Source organism: Candoia aspera, chromosome 4 (genome assembly GCF_035149785.1).
Source record: "Candoia aspera isolate rCanAsp1 chromosome 4, rCanAsp1.hap2, whole genome shotgun sequence".
Lineage (NCBI taxonomy): Eukaryota > Metazoa > Chordata > Lepidosauria > Squamata > Boidae > Candoia > Candoia aspera.
The window spans coordinates 74,257,285-74,277,995 of NC_086156.1; the positions used below are offsets into that span (position 1 = coordinate 74,257,285).

The 20,711-nt window shown below is 48.0% G+C and overlaps 1 protein-coding gene across 1 annotated transcript in view; it reads left to right on the plus strand.

Moving 5' to 3' along the window:
- Positions 1–20,711, plus strand: part of ITGB3 (integrin subunit beta 3) — a 65,920-nt gene that overhangs the window by 26,850 nt on the left and 18,359 nt on the right. Inside the window, exons 4-10 of the mRNA XM_063300567.1 lie at positions 931–1,183; positions 2,967–3,138; positions 4,136–4,297; positions 11,940–12,035; positions 12,332–12,421; positions 15,171–15,305; positions 16,964–17,393. Of these exons, the coding sequence (XP_063156637.1) occupies positions 931–1,183; positions 2,967–3,138; positions 4,136–4,297; positions 11,940–12,035; positions 12,332–12,421; positions 15,171–15,305; positions 16,964–17,393 (1,338 nt within the window). The remainder of the gene's footprint in view (positions 1–930; positions 1,184–2,966; positions 3,139–4,135; positions 4,298–11,939; positions 12,036–12,331; positions 12,422–15,170; positions 15,306–16,963; positions 17,394–20,711) is intronic.

The following is a 20,711-nucleotide window of genomic DNA, read 5'->3' on the forward strand; positions in this document are numbered from 1 at the left end:
TAGAGAAGAAAGCATCTGCCTAAGAGTTGGGAGGCCAACTTCACTTGAACTGATAATGCTGGCAACATGGTCCACTAGTCAGACAACATATGACAGCTTCAGAGCTGTGTTGACTTGAATATCAGCTGTCTATTCAGAATGGATATATTAGCCTTCCAGCAACAGTAGTCAACTTTTGAGAGCTTGTGGGTGTACCGGGGATCTAAGGACATGTTGCAGCTGGTATCCACAAAATGGCTACCATACTGGGTATGTCCAGTCTTTAAACATCCATTTACTAGAAAGGCCAACTGCCCCTTGGCTTTTTTGTTGTTGTTGTTGAGCATGTGGGCACGTTTCCTGGCAAGGCATTTGGCTAGAGCCACCCATTATTTTTATTTTCCATGGATGCCAATAAGGTCTATCTGGTGTCTAGAACCATTCATAGAAATAAAAATTGCTGCCTTGTCTGGTTTTATGTGTTTTTAAAACTGTTTATAATTATATATTTGGATACTGTAAGCCACCCTAAATCTTCTAGAGTGGATGGCCACAATAAATTTTAATGATGGTGATGATGATGATGTGATCTGGAGAGTTTGTACTGTTTCATGTCAGCTTACCATTTATTGATTTTTATAACAAAGACCAACAAAAGAAGTTGGCTGGACCAATCAGTCTTGCAAGCACCAAAAGAGATGTTTGCAGATATGTTTGTGCTTGTTCACCATGTTGCTTACCCTGTTCCGGAATATTGATCCCATATGGCCAGAAATATCAGTCATGGGAAGGAGAATGGTGCATGCTTCAGTTAGTTTATGATAGCATGGGCCTGTGGCAACATGACTTAGTAAATCAGACATTTGGAAAGGAGTAGGCTAGGCTGAAATCCTTTGGAAAAACATGCCTTGTCTTAGTTCCTCAGCCCTTATTCACATTTTGCTATTTCAGATGATTCCCAAACTTTCTCAATACAAGTGCGCCAGGTGGAGGATTATCCTGTGGACATCTACTATCTAATGGATTTGTCTAATTCCATGAGGGATGACCTCCATAAAATCCAGAACTTAGGTACCAGTCTAGCCATGGAAATGCGCAGAGTGACCAGCAACCTGAGGATTGGCTTTGGAGCTTTTGTGGACAAACCCCTGTCCCCTTACATGTACATTTCTCCTCCAGAGGCCATTGAAAACCCATGCTATGAGTAAGTTCTCTAACCAGAGGAAACACTGATTAGTCTATCTTTGTTAAACAAGCCTGAGTGTTAAACAAGCCTGCAACTGGAGTTAGCTTCTATCACCTTCTGCCAACTTGGCCAAAGGTCAGAGATGAAGGGTGTTGCAGTCTAGAAGTATCTCAAACACCTCAGATTCCCTATCTCTAATGCAAAAGTTTATGATCTGGAGTTCTGAAGATTGCCAAATGTGTATTCCTGTTCCTTAAATATGTGCAGACAGAACAAAATATTTCTTTCTCAATATCATGTAAACTCTAGGGAGTGGCATGTGGAAATGTGAGTTTTATTTTATTTTAATTTAATTACCAATTTGTATAGCTGCCCATCTCAACAAGTGACTCTGGACAGCAAGCAATATCAAGTAAAAATAAAAAACAATTACCACCATAAATACAAGAATTCAAATGCATAGCAGCTGAGGAAAACATTACAATCAACAACACTAATACAACTAGGAGATGGGTCCCTTCACACACTCAGGGCCATAGGCCCAGGCCCAGAACCAGATCTTTAAGGCCTTATGAAAGGCCAGCAGGGTTGGGGCCATCCTGATCTTCAGAGGCAAAATGTTCCAGAGGGCAGGGAGAAAAGGGACACCTTCTCTTCCCCGCCAACTGGCATTCCTTAGCCAATGGGACCTGAAGCATGCCCATCCTGCTGGACTGGATCAGATGGATAGAAACTACCAGGGAGAGATGGTCCCTGAAGTAACCTGGTCCCAAGCCATGAAGGGCTCTAAAGGTGGCAACCAGCACCTTCAATTGCACCTGGAAGCACAGTGGCAACCAATGCAGCTCACAAAGTAGTGGTGTTATATGTGCCAAGTAACCAATGATATTGACTACTTGTGCTGTTGCATTCTGCACCAGTTGAAGCTTTCAAATGCTCTTCAAGGGCAGCCCCATGTAGAGTGCATTGCAGTAGTCCTTCCTCCCCACATTCATTTTTTTGGTGAGCCATCTTTCATGAAACTATTAATACTGGAAATGGTGGTATGTAATCCTCTTGCAGTTCTAATAGATATGAGTCTTTGGTTTGGAGGAGCTGGAAGCCCAGCAAAGACCATCCATCAACAGTATTGTCCTCCTGCATTATACTTATAAGCATAGGCATCCACTGATGGCCACAATGATGAAAAAGAATGAACCATGTGTCATGACATCATAATGGAAGCCCCACTCTTCCATACCTGTATCCTGACATTGGATGCAAGTATGTAAGTCATGGAGTTTATTTTTGATGCCATGAAGAATGTTTAACCACCTAATACCTCCCCCGGTTCATCCTTTTTTCATCATCATGGCTAGCAGTCTATAACCATGCTTATTAAAAAATAATCCACTTACTACAAACATGATTCACTAGTCCTAGATATGCCACTAAATTCATTGGGATTTACTTCCTACACATATAGGGCTGTGCTGCTAATCTTTTCTTCTCCAGAGTAAGTAGTAGCTGCGTTCCTCCTTAGCTATTTCATCTACTTATCCTTGACTCTCATGGCAATGAACAGCTAATGTATCTAATGAGAGCAGTGCCAAACTTCCATCTGATGTTGGAAAATACTGTGACGGAGGGAAAGAGTTGGGTTAAGGAACCTGTGTCTGCATCTCAGCTCAGGAGAAATTGATTGGGTTGTGTAGCTGGGAGGGAGTGAAACTGGAGGCCAATGGCTATGCTAATTTCTGTGGACTTCCCTGGGTTTTTAGTTTCCTATTCCCTTTCCTGAGCTTTATCTGTTGTCTTTTAGCTTGAACCCACCAAACGACCACTGTCTGCCAATGTTTGGCTACAAGCATGTCCTAGCGCTCACAGATGAGGTCAGGCGTTTCAATGAGGAGGTGAAGAAGCAAAGCGTGTCTAAGAATCGAGATGCACCTGAAGGAGGATTTGATGCCATCATCCAAGCAGTTGTCTGTGGTGTAAGAGCCAGTCCATATCATGGTCAACCAGGTTATGGGGATTGAGAAGAATTTCTCAACAGATCATGCATGTGTGGTGCCAATTAAGTGTGTGAAGCGGTGTTGGTTGGATTCCCCATTGGGGGCATTCAAAGAGGCCTAAGTTGCTTTGTCTCCTGAACGTCGGTCAGCTGTATGTTTTCAGAGGTCAACCGTATTTAGCCTGTCATATGTAGTAATTAAAGGGATAGGAGGAGCATCCCCCACCCCAAGAGTCAGCCTGCCTGCCTGCCTGCAAAAATCTGGGTTTTTCTCCCCAGGTACTGAGGGTGGGAGTGGGTGACCTGTTGGGTGAACGCTGCCTTTTTTCCTTCCACCAGTTATGTGTATCTATGTTGTTGTTTTGCACTGTGGCTTTTTACATTTTGTTTTATTATATGATCCTTATTGTTTTTTACAATTGAATCTGATAATAAAGAAGGGACGCGGTGGCGCTGCGGGTTAAACTGCTGAGCCGCTGAGCTTGCCGATCGGAAGGTCGGCAGTTCGAATCCGCATGACGGGGTGAGCTCCCGTTGCTAGTCCCAGCTCCTGCCAACCTAGCAGTCCGAAAACATGCAAATGTGAGTAGATTAATAGGTACCACTTTGGCAGGCAGGTAACGGCGTCCCGTTTAGTCATGCCGGCCACATGACCGTGGAAGTGTCTACGGACAAACGCCAACTCTTCGGCTTTGAAACGGAGATGAGCACCGCCCCCTAGAGTTGGACACGGCTAGACTTAATGTCAAGGGAAACCTTTACCGTTACCTTTTACTGATAATATAAATAAATAAAATTTTTAAAAAGGCATGTGTCAGCCCCCTGCACCACTTCTTTTCCACCATTATCTATCCCAGCCTTGAAGAGTTAACTAATTTCCACTGATAGGTGCTGGGAATATCTTTGTGGACTTCTTTGTGAGTTTTGCTTCTTTTTTCTTTTTTTTTAAGCATATCATGGAGACTCTTTTCTTACAGGACAAAATTGGCTGGAGACCTGATGCCTCCCACTTGTTGGTCTTCACTACAGATGCCAAGACCCACATTGCTTTAGATGGGAGACTGGCTGGAATTGTCACACCTAATGACGGGGAATGCCACATGAACAGCGATAACCTCTATGAAGCTTCCACCAAACTGGTAAGGGTAACATCTCATAGCCACAGGACTGGGATTAAGATAGCTACAGAAACAGTTCCACTACATTTGATGGTACATTTGGCTAAAATACCGTGCGCTTTAGGTTGGCTTCCTCTGTGTGATCTGGAATGCTTATAAATTAGCTTAGCCTTCCCTGTCTGGTGTCCTCCAGATAAGCTAGACTACTGGATAAGTCTGGAATTTTCAAACAGAATGGTTATCTGTATACTAACCACTAGCACTACGAACAGTAGTGTGACTCCATGTTTGTCCATGTGCTTGCTCCTGGTAAATAATGCTGCTTTTGCCATTTCCGCTTAACTTCCAGCTGAACTATTTTCTCACTCAGTAAAATAATGGAATGACTTTATAATGGAATTGAAGGAATATAAGAGGCTTATTCTGTCTTCACCACGGTTATATTGCTGATCCTCCTTCATTAGCTGCCCCAGAGTACTTGTCTCTGCGGCTTTTCTTGTCCTGGTGATGATAAAGAAGAGTTGGTCCTGAGGAGTCAAATCTTGTCCTACTGTTTCTAGGGCTTTCAGATGGCAGTAGCGTTACTGAAGGACAGGATGGCATGAGAATGCAGAGGGCTTAGGTAGTCAGTGGAGCTTTATAACCTGGAAGAAAGGGACTCATAAATTCCAGAGTCTTCCCATTGCCTCTGACCTTCTTAGATTCTCTGTTCAAAGTGAGATGGTGTCATGCGCTGCCTACCTCTGAATAACGTTCAGACACTGGTTTGCAAAGCAGGCTCTGGTTTATTTCAGGGTAGGTACAACGTTGGTAGAAAAAAGCTGAGAGTGACAGGAGCGCGCCGGTGCGGGGTTTAAATACCCCGCGCCGGTCAGCGCCCCCTCGCTCACGGTCACGTCACCCCCCTTTGTCCCATGCGTTGCCCTGCCATTGGTTGAGGGTTTCCAGGATCGCCCATCCTCAGGTTTCCATTCTTCTGCTGATTGCTTTCAGCTGGGCGATCCCCGTTGTATTGCCGCTGATGGCTTGGGTGGCTCCGTGACTCGTTTAGCTATTGTTTGTTAGCCGTTAGTCGTTGTGGGTTGATGGCTACTTAACTTGTGCCCCTTCACTTATTTCCTTGTCATTGTCATGAGTGCCATTGGGCTGATGACTTTAGCTCAACGGCACTCATGACATACTGCCCCCTTTTCGAATAGTGTTCTCCCCCGGTTTTCTTGGTTTTCCCCGTGGAGCTGTCAAAACGCCACATTTTTTTTTTTTTTTTTTTCAAAGTTCCCGCCGGAGTAGTTGTCGCCCCTCCCTTTGCTCCTCCCTCTACCACGTGCCTTCCCAGGGTGTGTCCATGGTGCGCATGCTCGGGTTCTGACCTGGCGTGCGCATGCTCCAACCACACCCTGTTTGTTTGGCTCAGTTCGGCGAGGTGAGAGGCGTGGCTGGTCGGGTGCTGCTCAGCTCCAGGTAGGGCCCTTCTTTTCTTATTTAGAGTGCGTCGCCTTTGTTGTGTCTCCTGGGCGTTGCCCCCAGGTTGCCCTGTTGACTTGCTTGCCACTCCCCCGCGGCCGGGGGGCGGGGGGAGGGTGCTGGCGATCGTTTGTCACCACCCCGTGGGCCCAGGGCGGGGGGAGTGAGTCCCGGGGGGGGGAAGGTCCACCCAAGTCGCGGGCTTGGGGGGGGCCCTTTCCCTTGGGGCACGGGAGGCGGGGGGAGGCCTGCGGGGGGGGGGTTGGTTTTGCTGACCTTGATTGCGGTTTGTCGGGGTATGCCCGGTGAAATGCTCTGGTCAGGTCAGGCGCGTTAACGTTGTGCGCCGCCACCCATTCCGGGTGGGGGAAGTGTTTCCACCTGACCAGATAGTGTAGAGTTCCTCGTTGCTTGCGGGAGTCGAGGATGTCCCTGATCTCGAAGTGGTGTTGCCCGTCGATCATTAGCGGTGCGGGCTGTGGCGTGCTTGGGTGCCATCGGGAGGTGGTTGCCGGTTTTAGGAGGCTGGTATGGAACACCGGGTGGAGTCTCCGGAGGTTGTGTGGCAGGTCCAGGCGTATTGCTACCGGGTTCACTATTTGCGTGACTCGGAACGGCCCGATGTACTTAGGCCCCAGTTTTTTCGAGGGTTGGGTTGACTTTAGGAACTTGGTGGAGAGATAGGCCATATCCCCCGCCTGGAACGTCGGTTGTTGGCGCCGGTGCTTGTCGGCCTGCTCTTTGTAAGCGGCCTGTGCCTCCTTCAGCGCCGCCGTGATTACTGGCCATGCTTCCGCGATCTTCCGTCCCCAGTCGCAGGCGTCCACCTGGGGTTCCGGGGGTTGAGGTAGCTCCGGTATGGGGACGAAGTCGCGCCCCGAGACTACTTCGAACGGGGTTTTCCCCGTGCTCGTGTGGACGGCGTTGTTGTATGCGACTTCGGCGAACGGGAGCAGTTCAGCCCAGTCGTCTTGGTGGTAGTTCGTATATGATCGTATAAATTGCTCTAAGGTGGCATTAAGAACCTCAGTGGCTCCGTCCGTCTGCGGATGCCAAGCCGTAGATAGGGCCTGTTGGGTCCCCGTCAGCTTCAGGAAGGCCCGCCAGAATTTGGAGGTGAACTGTGTGCCCCTATCGGTCACCACACGTGCGGGACATCCGTGTAGCCTGTACACGTGGATGAGGAAGAGTTTGGCTAGTTGTTGTGAGGATGGGACCGACGTGCAGGGGATGAAGTGGGCCTGCTTTGAGAAGTAGTCCTTCACCACCCAAATGGCCGTTTTCTTCTGGCTGGGTGGGAGGTCCACTATAAAATCCATAGAGATTTCCTCCCATGGGCGGGAGGGTTCTGCCACCCGTTGCAATAGCCCCGCGGGTTTGCCTGGTGCCCGTTTGGCCCTAGCGCACGTTGGGCAGGACGCCACGTAGGTTTTTACGTCTCGCCTGAGCGCGGGCCACCAGAATTGGCGCCGTGTTAGGTGTAGGGTCTTGAGGAACCCAAAGTGTCCCGCTTGCTTGGCGTCGTGTGACCTATGCAAGATCGCCTGGCGTTGCGAGTCCGGGACGTAGATTCTGCCTTCCCCCCATGCCAGGTCTTGCGCCATCGTTACCTTGTCGGGGTTTGCCAGGAACCAGGGGTCGGTTTTGAGGGCGGCGGCGAGGTCCGTGCGCATTCCCCCTGGTAGTTGCGGTTGGCTTCTTTCCGTCGCCGGTTGTCCCGCCGTCGGCTGCGCCGTAGCGTCGAGCTGCCTCCGTGCGCCGCTTCGGGTGGTCACGGCCATCCCCAGTTGCGAGGCGGATAGGACCGTCCCAATGGTGTCTGGGGCGGGCTCTTCGTCTTGGGGCAGCCGGGAGAGGGCGTCGGCCAGGAAGTTCTTCTTGCCCGGCATGAACTTCAGCTGGAAATCAAAGCGGCTGAAGAATTGGGCCCATCGGACCTGTTTTGGGCTAAGGCGTCTAGGCGTTCGTAGGGCCTCGAGGTTCCGGTGGTCCGTCCAGACCTCGAATGGTTGGGTGGCTCCCTCGAGTAGGTGACGCCATGTCTCTAGTGCCGATTTCACCGCGAAGGCTTCTTTCTCCCAGACGTGCCATCGCCTTTCTGTCTCGGAGAACTTCCTTGACAGGTAGGCGCATGGTTTCAGGAGTCCCGTGGGGTCTTTCTGTAGCAGGATGGCTCCCAGGGAGAAGTCTGAGGCGTCGGCTTGGACCACGAACGGCCGTTCTGGGTCCGGGTGCGCGAGGATTGGCTCCGTCGTGAACAGCGCTTTCAGCTTGTCGAATGCGGTCTGGCACGCGGGAGTCCAATTCAGCACTGTGCCTGGGTTCTTGGCGCGTCGGGTGTCCCCCACCCCTTTGGTTTTGAGGAGGTCCGTTAAGGGGAGGGCTATCTCAGCGAACCCCCGGGCGAAGGACCTGTAGAAATTCGCGAATCCCAGGAAGCTCTGTAGTTGCCGTCTGTTGCGGGGCCGCTCCCAGTTTAGTACCGCTTCGACTTTTGCGGGGTCCATTTCGATGCCGTCCCCGGAGATTCGATACCCCAAATAGTCTAGGCGCTCTTTGTGAAACTCGCACTTTGTGGGCTTTGCATAGAGCTGCGCCCTTCTGAGCTTGTCGAGGACTTGCCTGACTAAGGTTACGTGTTCCTCGTATGTTTTTGTGTAAATAAGGACGTCGTCGATGTAGACCAGGACCCCTTTAAACAGATGTTCATGCAGTACCTCATTGATGAGCTGCATGAACACCCCAGGGGCCCCCGCGAGTCCGAAGGGCAGTACCTTGTACTGGAAAGCGCCTAGGGGGCAGTTAAACGCCGTCTTCCATTCGTCCCCCTCCCTGATTCGGATGCGATAGTACGCCTCGCGCAGGTCCAATTTGGAAAAGACTTTGCCCGTGGACAGGTGGGCGAGCATGTCCTTCACCAGGGGTAAGGGGTATTTGTTGGACAGGGAAGCCGCGTTTAGGCCCCGGTAGTCGGTACAGAGCCGTAGGGTCCCGTCTTTCTTCTCCCGGAATAAGACGGGGGCTCCGACCGGTGAGCATGCTGGCTCTATGAATCCCCTGTCTAGGTTTTTATCGATGAACTCCCGGAGGGTTGCCATCTCCTTCGGGGTCATCGAATAGATCTTTGGTCTAGGTAGGGGGACGTCGGGCAGTAGGTCGATCCGGCAATCCGTCTTGCGGTGGGGGGGTAGTTGGTCTGCCTCTGCCTCTCCGAAGACCTCGGAGAAGTCGGCGTATTGTTCCGGTAGGTCTGCTGTGGTAGCGGCGTTGTCTTGTGTGGTCGCCTCCGCTCGTCCTACCGTGGGGTTGCTTTTGCCAGCTGGTACTGGTGCTCGATACTTGCCGTCGCCGAATGTGAAGGTGCGGGTCGCCCAGTTGATCCGCGGGTTGTTTTTCGCGAGCCATGGCATCCCCAGGACTGCAATGGGCCGTCCGATGGGCGTGACTACGAACGATGTGCGCTCGGTGTGAGTGCCCATTTGCAGGGTGACCGGCTCGGTTTGTAGCGTGGCTGGTTTCCCTCCCGCTGTAGAGCCGTCCAGCTGGTGGAATGCCAGCGGCGTGGGGAGGGGGAAGCAGCGGAGGTCGAGTTTGGCGACTAGGTCGGGGTGGATAAGGTTTTTTGAGCACCCCGAGTCCACTAGTGCCGCGGCCGTGGTGGCTCCGTTGCCGGCAGAGAGTTGAATTGCTGCCATTATTACGGAGCTTTTGTCGTTTCGTTGAGGTGGTCCGCGTTGCTGTCCCACCGCCTGCCTCGCCACGCGTCTCAGAGCAGGCGGGGAGCATTTCCCGCCGGCTGGTCGGGGTCGGTATTGTCCTCTTCTCCCCAGTAAGCGTCCCAGCCCTCTTCCGGTGTCGCTGTGGCCACGGTCATTCGGCGGTGAGGGGGCGGCCCCGGGTTGGGTGGTTTGGGGCTAATTTTCGGGGCGGGCTTGGGCGCGCTGGTCGGCGGTCGGTTGGCGAAGCAATCCGCCGTCTTGTGCCCTAATTTGCCACACCTCCCGCAGGGCTCCTGGTTGAACTTCTTTTTTGGGTATATGGGGCCGGCCATCCCCCCGTGTGGTGCGGGTACCTTTTTCCCGACGTAGTTTGTGTCTTCCGTGGTTGTCATAAGGAAGGTGCGGTGCGCGTGTTCGGCTTTCCCCGCGAGGTGGATCCACCCGTGTAACGTTTCTGGGTCGTCGCGGTAGAGGGCCCATTGGAGAACGTCGCGGTTGAGCCCCCTTTTGAAGATTTCCAGCAGGGTGGTCTCAGACCAGTCGCAGACTTTTCCCGCGAGGGCTTTGAACTCCAGGGCGTAGTCAGGGACCGTGCGTGTGCCCTGTTTAAGTCTCTGGAGTGCGCTTTTCGCCCGTACTTTAGCTAGGGGGTCTTCGAAGTAGTTTTTCATCTCTTTGATGAAAGCAGGGAAGGTGGCGAGGGCGGGGGAGCTGGACTCGTACAGTTGGACGTACCAGTCCGCCGCCCTGTCTTGGAGTTTGATCGCCACGGCGGCGATCTTGTCGGCCTCGGAGTCATAGGAGTGTCCGTGCCTCCCCATGAACTCCCTAGCGTTGGTAACGAAAAACGAGAGTTTTGAGGGGGTCCCATCGAAGAAGATGGGGAAGTCCTTTGGGGCCCGGGCGTTTTGCGCGGCCCCGCCTCTCGCTTCCCGGGGTGTGGTGTCGGCCGCCTGTGCCGTCTGCTGGCTCTCCGCTGGCCCGTGTGGGTTCGGTGCTTCGCTCGGGGTGTGGGCTTGTGCGGGGACGTCGTTGGGTGGCGCGGGGGGCATAAGCGCCTGGAGCATGGTCCGGAGTTCCGTCAGCTGAGCCCGCATGGCCGCGAGTTCAGCTCGTGCCTCCTCGTCCACAGCCCGCGCCGCCGCTGGGGCCGGTTCCGTTGGCGCGTCCTCGGGGGTGGGTTGCCGGTGGGGTTCATCGTCCCTCCGCCGCGGGTCCGCTTCCTCCTCCGTCTGATGGGTGTCTCCGTCGTCCTCCTCCGTGTTGAGCACCGTGGGGCTGTCGCTCCACGCCCGTTGCTGGGGTGCGATGTGGGGCGCGGGGTCCTCCGCTGGTTTCGGAAGTCGTGCTGCTCCCTCCCGCGGTCGGGTTGCCTCCGTCGCCATCTCCCCTTGGGGTTGGAGCTGAGGCTCGGGTCGGGTGGGGTGGGCGTCCATGGCTCCGGGAGTCCGCGGTGCCTCTGGCCTCGGTCGGTCCTCCTCTGTCTCTTGCCGCGCGGCTCGCCCTCCTTGCCCGCGCCGTTCCGGCCTCATCTTGCTGGTCTTCTCGCCGTCTACTCCTCCCGCGGCTCGTTGTCGTCCGGTGGGGCTCGGCGAGGCTGAGTTTATGACTCTCAGCTTTATGTCATGCGCTGCCTACCTCTGAATAACGTTCAGACACTGGTTTGCAAAGCAGGCTCTGGTTTATTTCAGGGTAGGTACAACGTTGGTAGAAAAAAGCTGAGAGTGACAGGAGCGCGCCGGTGCGGGGTTTAAATACCCCGCGCCGGTCAGCGCCCCCTCGCTCACGGTCACGTCACCCCCCTTTGTCCCATGCGTTGCCCTGCCATTGGTTGAGGGTTTCCAGGATCGCCCATCCTCAGGTTTCCATTCTTCTGCTGATTGCTTTCAGCTGGGCGATCCCCGTTGTATTGCCGCTGATGGCTTGGGTGGCTCCGTGACTCGTTTAGCTATTGTTTGTTAGCCGTTAGTCGTTGTGGGTTGATGGCTACTTAACTTGTGCCCCTTCACTTATTTCCTTGTCATTGTCATGAGTGCCATTGGGCTGATGACTTTAGCTCAACGGCACTCATGACAGATGGTGGCCCACTGCTGGCTTAGGCTCTCAGCAAATTCTGAACAATGACACAGTCTGAAGCTTCTTTTTGGAGGATATGCTGTGCACAGAGACACACTGCATCCTCAGGGATAATCCTGTAACTGAGACCAGACCATTCATTGTCCCATGGAGAAAGCAAGCTTTGCCCTAATTTTAACAGTGTCCTCAAGAGCAGTAATTTCCCCTGTCTAAAGTAAATTGCATTTATTTACTAACTTAGAAAGGTGAGATACACGTGTTTTAATTAGATACAGTATATAAAATAATTAGTAAGCGGCATATTTCCAGGTTCCACATACAGCCAATTTCCAGCTGTGATTTTTCCCTATGCAGCGATACGCAAGCAGATTCTTCATTTGCCTCTCTTGCCTTTTCTTCCCAAGGATTACCCATCCCTTGGCCTGATGACAGATAAACTCTCACAGAAAAACATTAACTTGATTTTTGCAGTGACTCAGGACATCGTGGGTCTCTACCAGGTAAGAGGACACATTGATCCACATTTTGGTTAGGGAATATTGTGGGATTGGAAAGGTAAAACAAGAAAAGGTTATCCAGATGCTGGGCTGCTGTTTTCTTTTCTGCCATTGTTTATTTTTTTAAAAATCTAGGAACTATACAAGAGATGGGAGGAGGGGGGAGGGGGAGGGTGCTGGCTCCCTTTTAAAACTTTTCAAAAATAATTTTAAAATAGTCTTACATAGAAAAATCTTATCCCAATTTTCTTAGCTTGCATTTGTCCATTTAAGGGAAATCTCTGCTATTTTCTCTTCAGAACTACAGCGAGTTGCTCCCAGGCACCACTGTAGGAACATTGTCAAAGGACTCAAGCAATGTTTTGCAGCTCATTTTGGATTCCTATGGGGTGAGTCCATGAAGAGTAATGTGTGCAAGTTTCACTGTGTTAATGTCAGAATTTGTCCAACCGCATACTGTAGGCACAAAAGGTAACTTCTGGGGATGCCAAAATACTATATCATGGTGTCTGGGGGTGCAGATAAAAAAGTCTGTGGGGGAGGGGTACAACTGTAACCCCACCTTTTTAATGAGTATTGTATGTGTGACATACACAAAAAGGGATGTAGCTTTGATCACATGGTCACAGATGCCATCTTGACTTTTTTGACCCCACCCAAAGATACACCTGGTCATAGCTAAGTATTTAGAGCCACAGCCTATACTTCCCAGCCAACTGCCTGGCTAATATTTGTCATGATACAATGTAGAGCCTTCTAACTTAGGGGATGGATGGAGCTGCAAATGGGGGGCAATTTTACAATGATAGGAATAAGCAATGCGAAAGCCTTGGAAATATTGGAAAATTACTCAGGAAGATAAATTTTAATAAGGCAGTAAAGGTAAACAAACGAAAGAACTCTAGTAATTTTGTCTGGAATTTATATCTTTAGTTCAGTCATTTTTTTAAAGAAAAGCCAGACAAAATAACTGATAAATCACTGCAGTTGAGAGTTTTCTGCATTGTCTTCCCATGCATTTCCTTTTCCTGTTCTTGAATTGTGGCCTTCTTAGATTTGCTAAAACAAAATTATGTTCCCAATACATCTGATGTGGACAGTGAAGCCCTGTTAAGGGCTTCTGGGCTACTTTCCTTTAATTTAAAGCTTCTGGCATTGCCATCTTTTGAGTACAGCAGCAGGATAGCTATATAACTATTTATGCAGAACTGGATATAATACAGAAATGTAGACAGCATAAAGCCCCAGTTACACACTAAAACCCCCATAGAGAAGGTGTCCTTTGTACTCCTTATCTGTTAGCATTGAATCCATCTCCTGCTTTGGGGGGTGCCTCTGAGTCAGCCTTGACTCCTGGTGACTGCCTGGATAAGTTCCTGCAGTTTTCTTGGCAAGATTTTGGAAGTGGTTTGCCATTGCCTGCTTCCTAGGGCTGAGTAAGAGAGAGACTGGCCCAGGGTCACCCAACTGGCTTTGAGCCTAAGGCAGGACTAGAACTCACAGTCTCCTGATTTCTAGACTGGTGCCTTAAGCTCTAGACCAAACTGGCTCTCTTGCTTTATGCTGACTGAATCACTGAACTGTTCCTTTTAATAGTTATGATTCCTATCCTTGGAGGTCAGCTGAGAGATACTGAGTTACAGAAAGCCACATTAGGAACTTCATGGCTGAGCAGTCTGAACCTTGATTTCATAGGATCATAGAACTGGAAGGGGCCATTTAGATAATGAATCCAATCCCTACTTGTTACAGGAATTCAAAGCATCCTCAGCAGATGGCTTCAGCATATCTAGTGAAGAGCAGTCTAGAACATCTTTGGGTAACTGGTTCCACTACTGAACTGTTCTTATTGTTAGGAAGACTTTCCTTACATTCAGATGGAATCTGCATCCCTGGTAACACAAATCTATTATTCAGTGTTTTATACTCTAAAATGAGAGAGAGCAGATTTTTCAACAGGTTCTCCTTTAAGGTATTTGAAGAGCGCTGTCATATATCTCCTCAGCCTTGTCTTCTCAAGATTATACATTCCCATTTCCTTCCATCTCTCTTCATGAGACTTAGTTCTTAGACCCCTGATAATCCCCATTGCTTTTCACTGAACCTGTTCTAGTTTGTCTGAATCATAGGGCTCTGCTACAAGCCATGATGGCATCAAAATGATAACATATGCATCATGACATCACTGAGCAAATGAGACAATTATGTGGTTTGTGTCAGTTGTGACACATACTTGCATCAGAGGAAATAACACATCACTTGCATTATAAAATGACACAGATGCCATTTGCCTTCCTTTGCCCCATGCTACCTGTTCATCCCCATGGTCTGAATCCCCCTTCAACTATTCAGAATGGAACACAGTATTAAAGGTCTGATTGCCATAGGGCAATGTGGAGCTATTGCTTCCTGTGATTTGGAAACACTCCTTCTGTTAAGGCAGCCTTATTTTGCACTTGCCTTATTTTGCAGCCACATCACACTGCTGACTCATATTTGGTATAAACAACTACTATTCCAAGATGTTTTTCACTGAACCAAAATAGTAGTTGAGTAGCTCTGCCTTTTCTTCGCTACATGTTAGCATTTTACCATCTTCACAGAGCAGCTGTTGTACTAATTCTTTTCTGGGGGGCATATCCAAGAAGCTTTTTTTTGTTATTCTTAGCATCCTTTGCCAACATCAGCTCCAGCCGAGCTTTAGACTCCTCAAGACAATGTCTACAGTTCTGGGCTACCTAGATGTCCCCTTTCTTGTTTTCTGTTCTTTTCTATACAGCTACATTGGCTTTTTCTACTGTCCCCAATTTTTTCTCACTGGAATTGTTACTGCCTTCTTTTACAAACTCCCACCCATACCCAATTGCTTTTTCCATTAGCTTCCCCTGCCACAGAATGCTATTTATTTTTTCTTTGGTTCAAGCCTACTTGCTCAACTGAACTACTCCTCCCAACTGATCTACATCCACTCTCACTAACTTAGGTAGAGAGAAGGAGGTACTGGAGCCATGATTTAAAAAAAAAGAAGAGTTGGAGCCTGACAGATTTCAAACTGGGAAGACTAGTTGGGTTTTTAGATGGGGTGGCACTGCACAACTAGATGGAGGCTGATTTCTTTATCTTCATTTCCTTCCACAGAAAATCCGTTCCAAGGTTGAACTAGAAGTCCGTAATCTCCCAGAGGAATTGTCCCTCTCATTTAATGCCACCTGCCTGGAGAATGAAGTTATTCCTGGAGTTAAGTCTTGTGTTGGACTCAAGATCGGGGATACAGTGAGTTATGGGGGCACCATAATAAGGCAATAACAATTGTAGAGAGTTGCAATTAAAGCTACAATTAGCATGATGATTTCCCATCACTTTTAAGAGGAATGTCACACTCTACTGCCAGTGTAGCAAACACTCTGTAGGGTTAAAGATTAACCCCACAAAAGGTCTGAGAAATGTTTAGTATAAGGTTTTGTTCCAAGGTGTGTTTTTTTAAAGGAACATTTCCTTGAATAGAAAATACACCTTTCTACTACCAAGCTGGGTTTTTGTCTCTATTTCCAGGGTGATCGATCAGAAAATGACCACTGGATGAATTGGAATTTTTTAGGGAGAGGACCCCTGACTTTGGGAAAATGGAATCTCTCTTTGCAGAATAACCCCTGCTCAGACTCAAAGCTAAAATGAATAAGCATTGTTGTTTGGGTGGGCTACATGTACCTTAAAGTCCTAGGCATGTTGTCTCCTCTTCCCAGAGTGAATGCACATTGTAAGAAGATTCTTCCTGCTGGAGAGGCTGAGTTATGCTAGAGAAGGAGACATTCACTTGTGCCCGTAGCATCTTAGCCTCTCCTTCTGTACGTGGCTTTTCCCTTGGGAGACCAGGGAAAAGTGAGAAAGAGAGTGCTGTGGGTAGATAGTGAAGAGAAAATGCATTTCTGCAAATTTAGAAATTTTGTACATTGTATCTGTCTGTCTGTGCTAGATGAGGATGGCTATAGCAGAAAGCGGATATAGCAGAAGAAAAGCCAAGATTTCATATTAGCCAGCACATACTTGTTCCCTACTTTCTATAGACTGAAGTGAGGAATGGGAACAAATGCAGCAGTCAGTGGTTACTACAGGAATAGAAATACATAACTGGTTTTTGCTGTCTGCTACATGACCCTTCGGCAGAGATTGTTTTCTCACCATCTCAGCCTGGCTTGCTTATGATCTTGGAGCCCAACTCAGGAAAAAAAAAAAAGCAGTTGAAAATGGTTTGGGGAAGGGATGTGGGGATGAGCAACAGTTGAACATTTTCTTTCCATCCACAAATTTTCCCCCTGAAATGGAGGAGTGTATCTTCCTTTATTTATTTATTTGTTTGTTTGTCATATTTCTCTACCGCCCATCTCACATGCAGCGACTCTGGGTGGCTTATAGATGATAAAATGACAAATTGCTAAAAACACTACAATATAATATAAAGATAAGTATAAATACACATAAATACAGATACATTATTATTAGTGTTAGGTTGATTAAAGTCAAACATATGAGGATACCCATACAGTTTTCTTGGCAATAGTGTGGAATTGGTTTCTCACTGCCTTCTTCTAGGATTTGTTGTTGTTGTTTTGTGCTTCGCTGTCCAGCCGACAGCCCTGGATTTCTTAGTGGCCTCCCATCCAAATACTACCCAGGTTTAACCCTCCACAGATCAGCCAAGGCTGACAAGTGCTATTGCCTGCTGTAGGTGCATTAATGTTACAAGCAAACTATGAAGTGGCTCCCCACTGCTGATTTTGCAACCAGTAACTCTATCCAAAGAAAGAATTATGCGGTACTTTGACTGTTTTTTTCCCTCTCTGTGTGTGTGTACATTTAAACTGAATGGGACTTTTAGGATGTTCCCTTGACATGGAATCTGAGTAGTTCTTCCTCCTAAACCCTCTTCCCAGGTGAGCTTCAGCATTGAAGCAAAGGTCCGCAGTTGCCCAAAGGACCGGCAGACGTCTTTCACCATCAAGCCAGTGGGCTTTGAGGACAGCCTGACGGTTCTGTTGAACTTTGATTGTGACTGTGCTTGCCAGGACTACGCTGAGCCTAACAGCAAGATCTGTAACAATGGGAATGGCACTTTTGAATGTGGGATGTGCCGCTGCCACCCAGGCCGGCTGGGCTCCCACTGCGAGTGCTCTGAAGAAGAATATGGCCCGTCCCAGCAGGATAACTGCAGCCCCAGTCAGGGCCAACCACTTTGCAGCCAGAGGGGAGAATGCATCTGTGGCCAATGCATTTGCTACGGCAGTGACTTTGGCAGGATATCGGGCAAATACTGTGAATGCGATGACTTCTCCTGTGTCCGCTTCAAAGGGGAGCTGTGCTCAGGTGAGTGGTGTCAGCCTGAGGGTTGGGATGGTCTTCTAAGAGCCAAACATACCTGCAAAGAATTATTATTCCCAGAGCGTGCAACTTCCCTTTCCACCTCCATTCTTTTTTTTTTTAATTAGAATGTTTAAATACAGTAAAATATAAAAAATTGAAGGGAAGGGAAGGGAAGGGAAGGGGAGAGAAGAGAGAAGGTGAAGATGTTGCCTGGTCTGGCAATGAAACGTCTGCAAGAAAACAACAAGGCTCAGATAGCACCAAGGACTCCACGGGAGAAAGAAGATCATGACTTCCACCTTTCCTACTATCTAGTAGTTCCATCTTACTCTTTCCTCTCCCTCTTTTTTTTTCCCACCTCCATTCAAACAGGTAGGCAGGTTTTAGGAGAGGAAGGAAGGCAGTCCTGTAATGCCCATTTGATTAGAACTGACACTGAGACAAACATGCCTGTGTGTATACCCTGGGAAGCTACAGTGTTCTCAAAACACACCTGCAAAAATGTGGCCTGTTTTTTAGAGATTTACTTTAGAACTAATAATTGTAGCTGGGACCAGAGACATCTGCAAGGAGGTCAAAAGCCATGTTGCTCTATCACAATGCAACTGCCACCCCTTTTGTATGCATATCATGACATCACACACATGTATGTAGGGGAAAAATTTTTTTAGTATTTGGTACACCTCTCCAATACATAGGCTCGTACATTTTTATTAAGGGACAACTTGCGGGTTAAACCGCTGAGCTGCTGAGCTTGCTGATCGGAAGGTCGGCGGTTCAGATCCACATGACGGGGTGAGCTCCCATTGCTAGTCCCAGCTCCTGCCAACCTAGCAGTTTGAAAACATGCAAATGTGAGTAGATTAATAGGTACCGCTTCGGCAGGCAGGTAACGGCGTTCCGTTTAGTCATGCCGGCCACATGACCATGGAAGTGTCTTCGGACAAACGCCGGCTCTTCGGCTTTGAAACGGAGATGAGCACCGCCCCCTAGAGTTGGACACGACTGGACTTAATGTCAAGGGAAACCTTTACCTTTACCTATCTCTCACAGCATCCTCAGCAGCCAGTATAACCAATTGATAACAGCTGCTGTGAGGGTTAATTCAGCAACGTCTGGAGAGCCAAAGGTTCCTCATTTCTGAGGTATATTTCAGGTGTTTTATGGCATAATCACATGCGGTTTGAAAAATAAGGTGCTCTCTTTTTATTTTTCTGATTTTTTTTCTAGGCTGTGAGTAAGAACAGAAGTATAAATATATTACAGCTTATTCATTGTCCTTCTGGCTGAAAGATAACTCAGACATTTATCATTGGAGCTTTAAACATACAGATGCAAAGATACATGTTTTGCCAGAGCAAGTTGGAATAACTATGTACTCATATAATTTTTCATGAAATATCAAGCTTGTGCTTTGCCCAAAACTGTTCAAGCAGGAACTGAAAAATCTACTCCTTAAGAAAGAATTAAATAACAACCTTGGTTTAGTATGAGCTACAAAAAGCATTTGTGTTTGTGTGTATGGGTCAAAAAGCAAGCTAAAACTTGCTACTTAGGAAAAAATAAGAGTTAAGCACTGCTTCCTGCAAGGCAACTGTTAACTTGGTGATCCGATAGGATTCAATTTGCTTTCACAAAGCAGGAGAGAATTGTTAGGGGCAGCTATCTGTATGGAACTCATGACTGCTGTGTCTGTGTGACTCAGTGTTAAAGGGAACAATTGCTGTGATTTGATTCTGAGAAGTGGGGGAATTGTACATGCTTATTGTCCAGAACAACAACTCATTCCATTCCATGAAAACTTCTGCACATGCTGTAAAATACAATTGTGCAACGTGGGATTTCAGGATGTTTCTCAAACATTGATAAAACAGGCTGGCCAGGTACTCATCACACAACTTAGTCATTGTTCTTTAGAAACTTATTGTACCATTATTGTTCTGTTAAGCCTGTTCAGTGGCTATCACAACAGTTAAAACTGGTCTGGGCTGCAAAGTCTTGTCTGGGCCTCCATTTTCCACTGAATTGAGAAACATGCAGTCGTGGCTTCTTCTGTTTAATAATAAACAACCTGGACACAACTGGAGGCCACAGTTCTGTGCATAGTAATCTCAGGGTTGCAACTTAGCACTCCGAATGGAAAGAAGGTACTTGCTTTCCCCAAGAACCCTTCCTGATTGCTACAGTGCCACACAACCATTTCTAACTTGCTCTGAGAAAGATGCTGAGGGGCACTGGTTGCCATGGAAATATGGCAAAAAATTGTGGATTCTGAATAGGTTTGCCTTTTCCCCTTAGTGGCCCTGCTATTACTGTACAGCAGTGTTTCTCAACCTTGACTACTTTAAGCTGTGTGGACTTCAACTCCCAGAATTCCCCAGCCAGCATACTGGCTAGGGAATTCTGGGAGTTGAAATCCACACAGCTTAAAGTGGCCAAGGTTGAGAAACACTGCTGTACACTTCTAAGAACAGCCTGACATCCAGATGAAGATGTTCCTAGCATGGAGTTTGGGAAAAGACTTCTCCTACTATAATACATTTCTTTGAGACATAGGGCTTTAGATAATAATGGGTATGAGAGCACGTCCAGTCAGATGGCTTGCAAATCTAATTCTGAGATGTGGAATTCAGCATGACAATCCAAAATTGAGCTAGATGTCTGTAAAGGTTCCAAGATCCATATCTATTTTTGTTGTTCTACTTGCCTCAACCCTCCCCTTCAATATCTATTGACAAAGCTATTGTCTCCTGGTTTATTCCACACAAGTAATTATTTCTTAGGTGTGTGACAAACTTACAACCTGTTCCCTAATACTATATATATTTTCCTGGTGTCACTAGAGATTTTTTTTCCAGCCAGCTGCTCATTCAGCTCCCTTTCCCCCATGACTCTCTGGAATTTCTTATTAACCAGTCTTCATTATCAATCGTCCTCTGCGGAGGGGACTGTTATGGTGCTCCCTCTCTCTCTTTCTCTGTTCAGGAATTTGTATTGGGAGGCAATACTACAGAAAGAAAAATATTTCCTCTGGTTATTTTCATGGCAGCCTTTCATAGAGGCCTCTAACCTTTCCTCCCATTATTGTGTAGTATGTTCCAACTCTAAGGACTTTACTGCTTTGGTAGTTTCAAAGGTTCAGTGCACAGCTGAACAACATTTAAAGTGTATGCAAGGGCAGGCCCTAGTATTTGGCAACACTGAAGTAAACTGTTAAGAACATACCCTTTGTTGCCTTTAACTTTCCTTATCCTAGAGCAGTATTTCTCAACCTCAGCAACTTCAAGTTGTGTGGACTTCAACTCCCAGAATTCCCCAGCC